Below are 12,953 nucleotides of genomic sequence, written 5' to 3'. Positions count from 1 at the left end.
CTTGAAGTTTACTTTTTATGTACCTTCCTTGAAATGTTCCAATTTAGTCTGAAGTTAGTATACTTCCTACTACCACCGCATGGTATAGTTGTACTCAGCTATACTTAATAAAATAAAATTTACTATTTATTGGCATAGTTAAACATGCACTTTTGTATGTTTGCAGCATAACAGGAGACAAATGCTTGAGTTCAGATGTGTTGGAGCATATTGTGGTGGCATGTTTCATTGTTGTGTAAAGGTGGGCTGGATTTTCTAAGTACAGAAAATGAGACTATTCAATAAACTCTTTGTGAACAGATTATTTTTGGTTTGCTTTTTAAGTAATCATGTCCACTATGTAAGTTTTGTGTCCACATGTATCCACTTTGAAATGGATTTATCTTTTTTTTTCTCAAGTCTAATTATTATCCAAGTTTTTGGTGTGTTTTTGTCTCTCTCATGCTTCTGGATCCACATCTCACATCACATTAAGCGTTGCTTTCCTTTGCCGTGTGTCTCATCTCACCTCTCTGTTCATTGCTTGCAGCCACAGTGCGAAGGTCGTTTGGGAGTCGAGGTAGACGTGGTCTCCGTGTTTTGAGTAGCTGTAGTAGTGAGTACAGTGTTGCTATAGAATCCCTGTCAAACCCTAGTCTGGCTCTACTTTTCGTCTTTAAAGCCTTTTTGAGCTCCAACAAAAATATCTCTCACAGATACTACTAATATGTAAGTAGTCTTTTTAAAAACAGATTAAAAAAAGCATTTAATTGGACGTAATTTATTTTAATTTTTTGTTTCTAACTAAAACAAAGTAATAAAGGAAAAGATAAATCATGTCCAGTTATTTGGTATTTTTACAGACTACTTTAATTAAATCTATCTTGATTGAGACTACACAAACATTACTGCTAATATTTCAGAAATAACTCCTAAAATATTCACCAGACTTTTCCAGATTAGATGACTTAACATTATCACACCAACTAAGGGCCAAAAAACAAGTTTCCATGGATTCAGATGGCCAAAGGAATGTGTGTTGACCGGCTAAAACACACATGGTGACGACAAGTAAATCCGTCTTATTAAAGGAGGTAAATGTCCCGCTGGGGGAAAACCTCTATTACGTTTGGTTTACTACTTCTTTCTTTGAATGTTTACATTTAATTTATTCAGTGTGATAAAGGGACAGTTTGCATTTCAGTTTTAAACTTGGCATTTCATACATTTAAAATAAGTTTGTAATATCTTCATAAAACCACATCAATCAAATTGTCTCAAAAAACCCTTTTTTATTTCTACCTAAAGCATTTTTTTTTCTTAACCAGCAGCTATAATCATTTAAGATAAATTAGTAGTATTGGATGATCCACTAAATTAACTTGCATCATATTTGCAGCAGGAAAAAAAGGAGGAATCCTTGTAGGTTTGCTGTAACTCATCAGCTTTACTGCTTTGTTATGCAGATTTACTAATCGGGACATAAATGCAGTTTGCTGCAGACTTTTTGTTTCTGCCCCAACCTAAATAATGATCAAATAAATAAAAAGAACCTGACTTGGTGCACCTTGAGTCTAGATGACACTGATTCATTTATTTCATCAACCATGAAGGGATTTTGATTTCCATCAAGTTTTCACTTTCATCCTAAAACCCTATAAAGAAAATAAAACAAAGAATTCATTGCAAACCATTAGAATAACTTTGTTCCATCGTTTAATCAGCTGGTTTTTAGTTTTCAGTTCTCATTCCTCACTCAAACTTGGTTCCTTTGCTGTTCCCACAGCTCCTCCTCCTCCTGCTGCTCTGCGCCTTGTTGTTTTTGAAGTGCGGTGTGAAGTAGCCTCCTTGTTTTGCTCTACCTGAGGAGTGTTTGATTTAATTCCAGGTCCTTGGAAACGAAGTGGCAACACAGGCGTGCAAACTGAGATAAATCCAGCACTCCTCGCTTCCCCTGTCCCTCACAAACGTGAAGCAATCCTTTTTCTTTTTGCATTGACCGACTTTTTATTTATTTAGCTAGTTTTCAGTGTCGTGACTGTGTTGACGGACCCTGCTTGTGTCTGGTTGTGACATTGTGTGAAGGTTTCCTTTTGTGTTTGTCTCCTTCTCTTGTTCTGATGTGGGTGCATCAGCAACAAGTTTATTAGTCTCTTAAAACTTGTAAAGTTTCAAGAGTATTTCAACTTTTTGTTTGATTATTGGCACATTGAACTGGACATTTATAGAATTTTATTTGCTTGATATTTATTTTTTTTCACAATGTTTTTCTTTAAGTTTGAAAGTTAGAATCATTTTTATTTGCTTTGATTAAAAAGCATTGTCCAGATCATTGTTTGCACTTGATATAATCAGAAGTTGAGTGGTAAATGTTGATGTTTTCTCTCTAAGCCCCAAGATTACCTTCCATGGCTCTCCTCTCTTGTCCCTCCTCTGACCCGGTGCTCTTGTCTGGTTTCTCTTCTTGGGCTTTTTTTCTTTCAGTGACAGCTGCTTTATGTATTAGTGGTTTGCTAATACATGGTGGCTGTCATCGTTGGGGGTCAAAAAGTGCAAAGAGAAACATTCTGAGGCCCTCTTTGGAGTACTGTTAAAGAAAAAGGCATTCCTATTTAAATCTACACAGTTCTTGCACCACGACCTGAATAGAAAAGCTAATTTGCATTTATTCTTAATATATAAATTTACTCTGCAAACAGTTTTTACTCCAAATAGAGCCTCAGACAAGACTGCAAACTGGGTGGCCGACTGCTAAAAAAAAAGTTGCAATGACTGTTTTCTTACAAACTCCTCTTCTGTCCTCCAGGTTCCATCTCCTCCCCGGGCTGGCGAAGAGGTTCCGTCACTCCCCGGGTCACCACCATCCCATGCCCGGGCTGCCAGCACGACATCGACCTCGGCGAACGCGGCATCAGCATGCTGTTCCGTAACTTCACCCTGGAGAGCATCGTCGAGCGCTACCGGCAAGCTGCCCGCGCAGCTGTGGCGATCATGTGCAACATCTGCAAACCTCCCAATCTGCAGGAGGCGACGAAGAGCTGCATGGACTGCAAGGCCAGCTACTGTAATGAGTGCTTCAAGCTGCACCACCCGTGGGGTACTCCTAAAGCCCAGCATGAGTATGTTGGCCCCACCACGAATTTTAGACCCAAGGTAAAGTAGCGTTGTGTTTTTAACATGTTCTTGTGGCATTTTTCTGATGATGGAGGACATGTATGCATAAAATTAGTATGAATATTTATTCTAATTACTTTAAATCAGGAGCAGAAGCAAAAGTGCAGTTGGAAAAAAACATGTAAAAAAAAAAAAAAAAGATTCATTTACTTGTTGATACAGTATTGGGGCCAGTTTACAAGTTTAAAAAAAAAATATCACCTTAAATCTCGTAAATTACAAGAACAAAGTTGTACATTTATGACTTTAAAAGTCATCCGCCAAGTTTACCAGAATAGTTGTGAATTTACGAGAAGAAAAGTCATAAATCTATGAGAGAAAAGTCATAAATTTGAGAAAATGTAATACATTCACAAAAAAAGTCCTAAATTAACGGGAAAAGAACCAAAGTTATCTCTTCTACTCTTGCTGTTCTGCAGAAACGATGTCCTAAAAAAGGACAGTTGATCATTGTGAAAAAAGGACTACTACAGAAGGCTTTAAGTATGGATCAAACAGTAATTAGTGGGACTTTAAACTCTAACAGGAACTAAAACAATGAATTTTTTTTGTGTTTAAATATTGGTATGTGATGTCATCAAACTCGCAGACAAAATAAAGAACGTTGCAATATTGAAGTGTAGTTCAAAGTCCTTGTTTATCAGGCGACACATTGTGTCTGTCACTAGTGAAGGGGATCTTGGCATTAGCAAAGTGCTGACCTTTAAGGCTGAACAGGAAATGTTTCACAGAAGTGTCTGCTGCTTTTTAAATTCATGTCCTCTTTTGGGTTTCACCTCAGCTGGTTTTCAGATTATTCTAAACTCTAGAGTTTAATATGAAAGCCCTTCATTTACGTCTGCTGTCCCTTTTAGTGTACGGTGATTGAGTTTCTTTTTTTCTTTCCTGAAATCGTGTAGGTGCTCATGTGCCCAGAGCACGAGATGGAGAAGGTGAACATGTACTGTGAAGTCTGCAAACGGCCAGTGTGTCACCTATGCAAGCTGGGAGGATCCCACGCCAACCACAAAGTCACTTCCATGAGCAGTGCCTACAAGATCCTCAAGGTAATGCAGACGAGCTCTGGAAGAAGAGATGTGTTCAAACCAGAGTGGAAAACTTCAGAATACATGTTATCTGAACAGTCTGAGTGAATTGGAGGGTAAATCTTCTCAGAGTTTATGATAAGGATTTATCTGAGCTTGCACACAATGCTACCATCAACAGTAATTTTACCCACTTAAAAGAAAAACAAGTATTGACTATTTATATTCACCTTTGTACAGATTTCGATGTCTTGAATAATGCATTTGTACCTGAATAGTTTTAGAATAACATTGTCCAATGTGACTTGGTAGTTTTTACAAAGGCTGGATTCAACATGAATAAGTTACTAGATGTGCAAGAGGGTGACCGAGGCCTGAAGAGCTCATTTTGTTGTTGTCGTGCTCTAACGGGTCCCTGGATCTTCTTTCTACTGCTGTAATATTAATGGATATTTAGACTTGTTTGCTCCAGTCTTGTCTGTTCTTGGAAACTGAAACCCAGAACAATTCTTTTTGATCAAAAGAAAAAGAGATCAAAATTTAAAAAGTTTTGCTTTATAACATTGAATTAAAAAATGCATTTTTTTTTTATTTTTGCCACAAAACTGAGATACAAAAAAACCAAAATTTTACAAAATGTTTTTTTTCCAGTAAATTTTGGAATAAACTTGAGGCTTAAAAATACTTTTTGTGTAGATGAGTATAATGTTTTATAACTATGTTTTGCAATTTCAAATTAAAAGGTGTATCAGGTATCCTGTAGGCCTTTTGTCAGTCAAAGCCCGGCTTAGGTTTCATTTCCTTTAAGCACTTGGATGCAAATGTGTTAAGATTTATTACCTATATACTTAAGAGCAAAAATAATAATAAAAAAACTCTTTATTACAGTTTTTCATGTCTGCAGTTTTCAGTTTTGTGGAGTCACTGCTGTGGGTTTCTGAGTTTAGGTTATGTGAAAGTTTGCTTATGTGTTTATGGTTTCTGTCTGCAGGAGAAACTGGCCAAGAGTATCCATTACCTCATCAGCAAAGAGGATCAGGTCAGGACTCAGATTACTGAGCTGGAGCTTCTCATCAGTCAGACTGAGGTGAGGAAGCTGACTCATGTTGCAGCAACTCCAGCATCACGCAGACCTTCAGTGTACAAGTTTTTTTGTTGTTCTTTTTTTTAACTTAGTTTTGAGCTCAAAAGTATCTGATTAAACCTGACAAAAACAGTATTACAGTGAAAAAACGTTTGAGAGCTTTGAGCTTGCAGACAGTGAGGAAGAGCCGCTTCTTCCTCCTCCTTATGAAACATTTCTGCAGAAAACTGCTCTGAGGGGAGATAATAGAGACATCACAACCTGAGGGCAAATTCTAGGCCAAAGAAACCAGCTCTAAGGAAGTAAACCCAAAATAACAACAAATCATAAACATGAACGATTACGACATCAGGAAAGGTGCATCATGGGATATTCCCTGGAGGTCTTGGCCTTGTTGGTGTGAGTAAATGATTTTAAGATGCTAAATGAGCATCTTTTTTTATTTATTAAATATGTTTTGCGTTTAAGGTGTCGGAGCACCCTTTCCTTTCAGTGTAAAGGTATTCATATCCATTCTTTCTCCCTCTGGGGACAAAAAGATACAGTAACCCAGAAATGTTTGCTTAAAGTTAACTCCTGCGTGAGAGTAGAGCTGGCTTTTGTTGCAGTATTGTGTACAGAAACTGTCCTAAAACAAGTTTGAGTTAGGACAACTTCTGTGAATGAAAAACACAATGCATACAAGAGAGTGTTTGATTACCTTCTCACATGGATGTTTCAGCATGGAAGCTCCTTCCTCTGTAGATGTAGGATAGGGAGTGTTCAGTGTTCTGCTCATTGTTAATTACAGGATTTATAAAGGAACGCCTGATGTTCAGATCAAAGCTTTGCAACTTTCAATGAGCTTTACAAAACTGCGGCAAAAAACAAATTCCACTGATAGGAATAACATTATGAGCAGACAAATGAAGTAGATCAGATTATTTAATTTTTTTGTTGTTTGGATGAAAAATAATCAAATATAAAGATTTAAGGAGTGCAAAAGCTCTGATACTGTCAGATATTCTCCTCACATGGACCATATTTTAACAGGTTTTCATTATCCGCTTTACCGTTGATAAATTATTCATGAATATTTTAACGGGAAATTCTCTATTACATTTGAAACAATAGATTATGCTGTACAAGTAGTTTAAAAGTACGATGAAGAGATATGTAACGCAAGTTCTAGGACAAGAATTTTAAAAGGTAAGAGAATATTGCTGAGTGAGTTGCAATTAAAAGTAATCTGTACATATTTGTGACAGCTAACTGCCTTTTACTCATGCGCATCAAAAAGAAACTAAGAAAACAAAAACTCTGCAGCTGTAATATAAGGAGCTGCTGCAGAGCAGACGACTTGCTGCAGAATCCACGGCTCTACTTTTTGGGTGTGGTGAAGTCCATTCTCTATGGCTTTAAGCTGATATGGCTGCAAAAAGGCTAAAAATGCAACATTGATATGGAGGATTGTAGTGTTGTACCTGATTTGATGGGTGAATTGTATGATTGCAATCCAATTGGCTAGAATTGTGTAGTTGCTTTTTCTTCCAAAGCTCTATTCAGATTTATGACTTGATGTCATGTAATTCCAGCCAGGCCCAAACTGCGATTATTTTATCCTCCATGATCAATTTTCAAATGGTTGCCACACCATCCATACATCACTACCAAATCAGAGTCCCTGACTGGTCAAAGTTCCGCTGGTTTATCTTTCCGTTTTGTTCCTAGAGCTCAAAAACTGACTTAAAAGTTGGGGTAGCTTCGTGTGAATGCGAGATTATTGAACGCAGAAGCTCGAAACATGGATACACAACGTTAACGTAGATGTTTCATTGGAGGTAGTCACTTGATTTCGCATTGCAGAGGCCAGTGTGAACGTAGCATTTGGTCTCCAGGTGGGGAAAAAAGACAAAAACTGATGCTAAATCGCTCTTTGGAACTTCAAACAAGGTGGCACAAACACTTGCATGTTTTGTAAAGACAGATTTGTTATTTTTGTTTTTCTTCTTTTAAAAGGAAAATGGTCAGCTGGCAGAGCGTCAGGCCAACGAGCACTTTGAGCGTCTGTTGGAGACTCTTCAAGAAAGAAGATCTGAGATGCTGCGATCCATTGAGCAGTCTCGGAACCGGCGGATGGAACAGTTGAAGTCCCAGGTATGAAACGTCCCACTTTGACTCGTCATTGACTCTTTCATTTAGAATTTCCTACATCCATCTGTTTGAAAGATTGGTCCTAACTAGGGATGTCCAATTATTGCGATTCATTGATTAGAGACAAATTAGCACGTTTTATTTTTCATTAAGTTAATCTTACTTTTAATATATAGCTATTATCCTTAAATGTAAAAAAACAAAGGTCCAACAGTTTACTTGCATCATGAACATTTTATTTGAACTCACCTGAAAACATGTTAAACATCGATCTTTCTCTTTTCAAGACATAAGATTAACTCCTTCAGCAGTTGGAAACCTGTAATGACTAAGATGTTTCTCAGGTGGAGGAGTACCAGGGCATGCTGGAGAACAGTGGTCTGGTGGGTTACGCGCAGGAGGTGTTGAAGGAGACGGATCAGTCCTGCTTCGTACAAACTGCAAAGCAGCTCCATGTCAGGTACACTGCTATATTTATAAAAACGAGCCTCTTAGGAACATGGGAATTGTAATCCATTTTGTCCAAACGTGTCAACAAATGAAGAGATTAGAGTTAAATAAAAGTTACTCGTCTTGCATTGAGTTGTTGAAAGTGGCAACAAAGTTTCCTGAGAAGATTTGCTTTATTTTTGACCAAACTCCTGTCTTGCATGTGCACCAAACTTATTTTTTCCTGCTTTTACGTATTAAATTACAGCAATTGGATTTGGTCTGTTAACTCTGGTCGCTCTCCTAATGCGTTTTGTCGGCTGGAGTGTGTCGGCAGCCGTGGGCGCCACGTGCGCTGAGGTCACTGGAGAAAAGACCTGTGCTGCAGCGCTCTAGGGGCTGTGCATTGGGGTATTCTCAGCTCTGAACTGACTGAGCTGTGTAAGCTGCTTTAGATAATCTGGGAAAGTTTTCACTTAAGCAATGATGCCTGTGGTTTTCCCTCGTCAAAGATTTGTTGTTTGACGTCTGCACTTACTTTGGCCAAATTAAAACTCTTATAGGCAGACGAGTAGTTTCAAAGTTTTTCTTTGCTCATGCTCATTCTGTTTTTGCTGATCTTGATTTTAGGATCCAGAAAGCCACAGACTCTCTGAGGACGTTCCACCCTGCAGCGGACACCTGCTTTGATGAGTTTGTGCTGGACACATCTAGAGAAGAAACTCTCCTCAAGGAGATGTGCTTTGGAGGAGGTACAGCAACAGTTTGAACTTCAGTAACATTAAGAATTTGGGCTTTCTTTAGGTTACTGAATCTATGGACACTCTGGGGATGATTGAGTGATTGATCTGGTTTATTTTAAGCATAAATTGTGGACAATACAAGACAAAAAAATCACAGATTTTGCAAACTCATTCCAGAAATTAAGAAATACATTGATTGAAAAAATAAATTAAAGACTCACTAATGTCACATTTGATTGAACTGAAGTCAAATAGTTTCAGTGACACACAGTCAGTGTGCACTTATCCCATGGTGCTCACATTGGACCAGCAGGGAGGGGCTACCCCTCCACACTTTTTTTTTCTTTTTCTTACTACTGATTACTAGTGCATTACTGCCACCTACAGTTGGAAGAGGTTTGGTGCAAAATGTGGAAGCGGTGCAAATCTCACGAATCTTGCCCCAGCCTTTTTCTGTCTATTTCTGTCTATTCTGACAGAGACTTGGTGTCATTTTATTCTTGTCCAGGAACAAATCGCAATTAGTCATTTCTCTTTTATAATTAATTTTCAAACAGTTGGCACTTCAATGTATTAAGAGACACCATCCATACGCCACTAAGAAATCAGAGTCCCTGATTGGTCAAGGTTCAATCTGGCTTTAAATACCACTGCAGCCATTTTTTTTCCATCATTCAAAGTGGCAGTTTAATTATGAAGTTTTTAGCCAAAAATCCAAAATCCTTTGTCGTTTTTAAGACTTATTCTGTGCTCAGCAGCAGTAGCTAATTGGAAATAAAATTCTGGGTTGTGGGCGGGGCAGCTGGCACAGGCTAACATTAGCGGCTCAAAAATAACAATGAGCAATATTGGAGCAATCCAGTCGTGCAGTTTTGAGCCAGAATCACATTTCACTACAGCACGAGTGTTGAACGCTTATCATGTCTCACAGACCTAAGCGTGAGTGAGCCATGGGCATGCTGGGGGAGGAGACTTCGGCACGCCCGTTTCAGCAGCTACATCATTAGTCTGAGCTTTTTCTAGCATCTGGTTTTCGTCTGCTTCTGATTTGAATTAAGAAATACTCACACAGTTTTAATTGCAAATTCTTTCATAGAGGCTACCCCACTATGAGAAAAATGCAACAAGAACATTTTAAAAACAGACAATTTTCATTGGAGTGGGTCTTTAGCTTTTAATGTGCGTTCAGTGGACGCACATTTTGTATCTAGAGCCAAAAAAATTAAGTAGCTACGAGTCAACCTAAAATACACATTTACATTGCCTTTTTTTTTTAAATGTAATTTTTAATTTTTTTTTATTGAAGGTGGCCGTTAAAACGTGTGTTGCCGAACGTGATATGAATGTAGCTTTAATTTTCCCCAGCGTCAGGCTCCAGGGCAGTTTGTTACAGAGGAATTTGATCCAGAAGAAATATTCTTTCTATTGTTGTTACTGCTCAACACGGAGCATTTTTCTTTCTTCTTTTCAAACTAAAACCTTCAAAGTAATGCATGAAATGTAAATAGGATTTGAAAATGAACCAATTCTCCTAAACCAGCTCCTAATTTTACGCACTCATTTCAATCCGCCTCATTAAATACAAGCTCCAGCTTAATGTATTAAAGTTGGAAATGTATAGCTATTCTTCACCTTTTGAAATATAAAAAATTAAGGAGAAAATGCATGATGGAACATGAAGAGATTTTTTTTTTTACACAGATTCACATCAATTGAATTTAATAATGCTCAGACCAATGGAAAAAATGTATTTTTAAATACAAAATTAGATTATGGTGGTATTTGTAGCAGATTTTGATAATTATCTCTATCAGGGTTAATTAATTTCTTTTGGCTGATGTTATTTGCACATATTTACATGCGACCACACACACAAATTGATGGAAATTTGGATAAATATTGGCCACTCGTAATTCAATCATAACCCTAACCCCACAGTTCTTGCTCTCAGATTTACACTTTAGTCCATTAGTTTTATAACTTTTGTCTTTACAGCTCAACAGTCTGAGAAAGTGTTTGTGTGGGGGTGGTGCTATCTCAGATATTGAGAGTCTTCAGTGTCTGTAGTTGAAGGCAGGATATTGGTTCTTTGTATGGGATGAACCAAACCAAGGAGGAGTGAGTGCTGCTCCTTCAGACTGCCGAGTCTGAAGCCCACATGTGCTCTGAAATAAAAAAAATAAATAAACGGCCGACTCTTGATGGACTTTTTTTTTGGTCTAAACCTAAGTTTTACTTACACAACAAGCTTTGATCCAGTCATGTTAACAAAGACTGTAGTTATCTAAGCTTTTCTTACTGACTACTGTATTTTTCAGACCATAAGAATAGGCAACTCCAGGCCTCGAAAGCCGCATTCCTGGATATTTTCCAACATGCCCTGCTCCGGTATGTTCTAGTTGGCTGGACACACCTGAACCAGGTCATGAGTAGAGCTTGGATATCTAGAAATCATGCAGACACTGTGGCCCTCGAGGCCTGGAGTTGCCTGCTTTAAAGTGAAAGTTGCCAAAAAAATCCATAATATATTAAAAAATAATCACGTCTCACTCCTGGCCAAACTATGATTTTTTGAAAAAAAAAAAAAAAAAAAAGAAAATGTACTTCGAAAAATACAGTATTTTTTAAATTGCTGATTTAAAAAAAACTTGTTTCAATATGTCTTTATCTCTTTGTGGACAAACAAATTTAAATGTCTTTTTTTTTTAATTAAAGTAAAAAAAAAACCTTTTTTTAAACTTTAGTCTTCAGTAAAGTTTCCTCGACTCCATGAGAAAGTGCCAGCTGAAGGAGATGTCTCAGTCTTATTGATGCCTTTAATCTATATGCTCTGCTGGAGTTGCTGACACTCGCGTTGCTCTGCTGTCGGAGATGCAGAGGTTGCTGCAATAATTCAGGCCTGAAGAATATTGCAGCAGTAAACCAAGAACTACAGTGTGTGCTGAAGCTGAGAATCTTGGGTTTTATTTTAGTCTTTTTATGTTAAATGTTGGATTTCAGTAATTGGATTTTTTAAATACTATAATTAATGTTAACATTAATGATGATAAAACTGTGATAAATCTCTTCTTATTTTGAATGTTCAGAATCAAAAAAGGGAAAAAAAACTGTTTACAAAGCATGCTATCTTGATGTAAAGAAGGTGACCCGACTGTTTATGAGGAGAAAAGCTGACTGAAGGAAAATGTTAATGAGCTAACTGAAAGGGTCACTTTCTCTGCAAAAACGTGATAAACTGACCTGCCTCGAGGAAATTACTGTGAGCAGAGCAAAGGAGAAAACTGAAAGAAATGTGCTGAGCAAGTGTAGCAAAAAGCACATTTAGTGTGAGTGGTTTTCAGGGGCGGGGCTTGTTACCGGTGCATTTCCAGGCAGCGAGTCTGTGAAAACCTCTTAAGCTCCATTATGCAAAGTAGTTTCATCCCTCCTCCTGAGTGGAAAGTCCTGAATCTGACCTTACTAGCATTTCTTCCTGAGCTTTTGTGTGGTGCTTTTCATTATTAGAGTGCAAATACTATTTATTTTTTGTGCCATAGAGTGTATTGTAACTGAATTTAAATTTTTGGTTTCTGTTTCTCCGACTTCCAGTTCCAGACCCCCCTCTGATCGACTTGTCCCAAAGCAAAGTTTATAATGAGGCCTCGATCAGCTGGAGGCTGGCAGACGACCATCTACCTACAGATCACCATGTGCTCGAGTATCGCAGGTGGGCTCCAAACCTGCAAGAAACTGTCAAAATGAAACCTTCTTTTTGGTTCGAAGGGAGGCAACCAACTGATTATACTGGTGTGTCCAGACTTATAGGCCCGAGCCAATCCCCATCTCAGGAGGATGGAGAAGACGGTGGGTTCTGGAGGGCCACGGACAGGGTGTATGGAAGCAACACCCTAGTGCATGACCTGGAGCCGGACACCCTGTACTCCTTCAGAGTTCGAAGCTGCAGAAACTCCATGTTCAGTCCTTACAGTCCTGAGGTCACTTTCCACACACCACCTGCTCCTGGTAAGAGAAAACATTTCAAAATAAAAGGTGTGGGATTTTTATTTAATTTTTCAGGCTTTTATTTTGAATTTTTTTGTTCTATGCAATTGTTTTTAGTCTGTTTGGCACCAAAGCAGTAATTTAGACAGTATGTGAACCCTTTGGGAGTATCTTAGTTCCTGTACAAGTTTTTTTTTTTTTTTTTTTAAAAAATGGATCAAAATATGACAAGTGATGAGTTAGTTTTATTTTATTTTCAGTTGTGGCTTATGTAACAAAATGGAAAATAAAAATATAGGAAGATCATAAAAACATGCTTGAAAATTACTGAAAAATTGGGAATTTGAGGACAAAGAAATTCCTAAAAAATAAAATGATGATGCTGGAGATTTGGCTTTTGGTACA

The 12,953-nt window shown here is 37.8% G+C and overlaps 1 protein-coding gene across 3 annotated transcripts in view; it reads left to right on the top strand.

Annotated features, from left to right (window-relative positions):
- trim36 (tripartite motif containing 36) overlaps positions 1 to 12,953 on the top strand; it is a 28,948-nt gene that overhangs the window by 11,490 nt on the left and 4,505 nt on the right. For all 3 annotated transcript variants that reach the window (XM_024275351.2, XM_024275352.2, XM_036213503.1), the window contains exons 3-10: positions 2,786 to 3,132; positions 4,053 to 4,199; positions 5,170 to 5,265; positions 7,261 to 7,398; positions 7,740 to 7,855; positions 8,455 to 8,576; positions 12,156 to 12,273; positions 12,364 to 12,569. In XM_024275351.2, coding sequence (XP_024131119.1) covers positions 2,786 to 3,132; positions 4,053 to 4,199; positions 5,170 to 5,265; positions 7,261 to 7,398; positions 7,740 to 7,855; positions 8,455 to 8,576; positions 12,156 to 12,273; positions 12,364 to 12,569 — 1,290 coding nt within the window. The remainder of the gene's footprint in view (positions 1 to 2,785; positions 3,133 to 4,052; positions 4,200 to 5,169; positions 5,266 to 7,260; positions 7,399 to 7,739; positions 7,856 to 8,454; positions 8,577 to 12,155; positions 12,274 to 12,363; positions 12,570 to 12,953) is intronic.

The sequence above is a fragment of the Oryzias melastigma genome, linkage group LG9 (genome assembly GCF_002922805.2).
Source record: "Oryzias melastigma strain HK-1 linkage group LG9, ASM292280v2, whole genome shotgun sequence".
In the NCBI taxonomy this organism is placed as follows: domain Eukaryota; kingdom Metazoa; phylum Chordata; class Actinopteri; order Beloniformes; family Adrianichthyidae; genus Oryzias; species Oryzias melastigma.
Note: the sequence above shows the minus strand (reverse complement) of the source record. Positions and strands in the feature narration are given on the sequence as shown.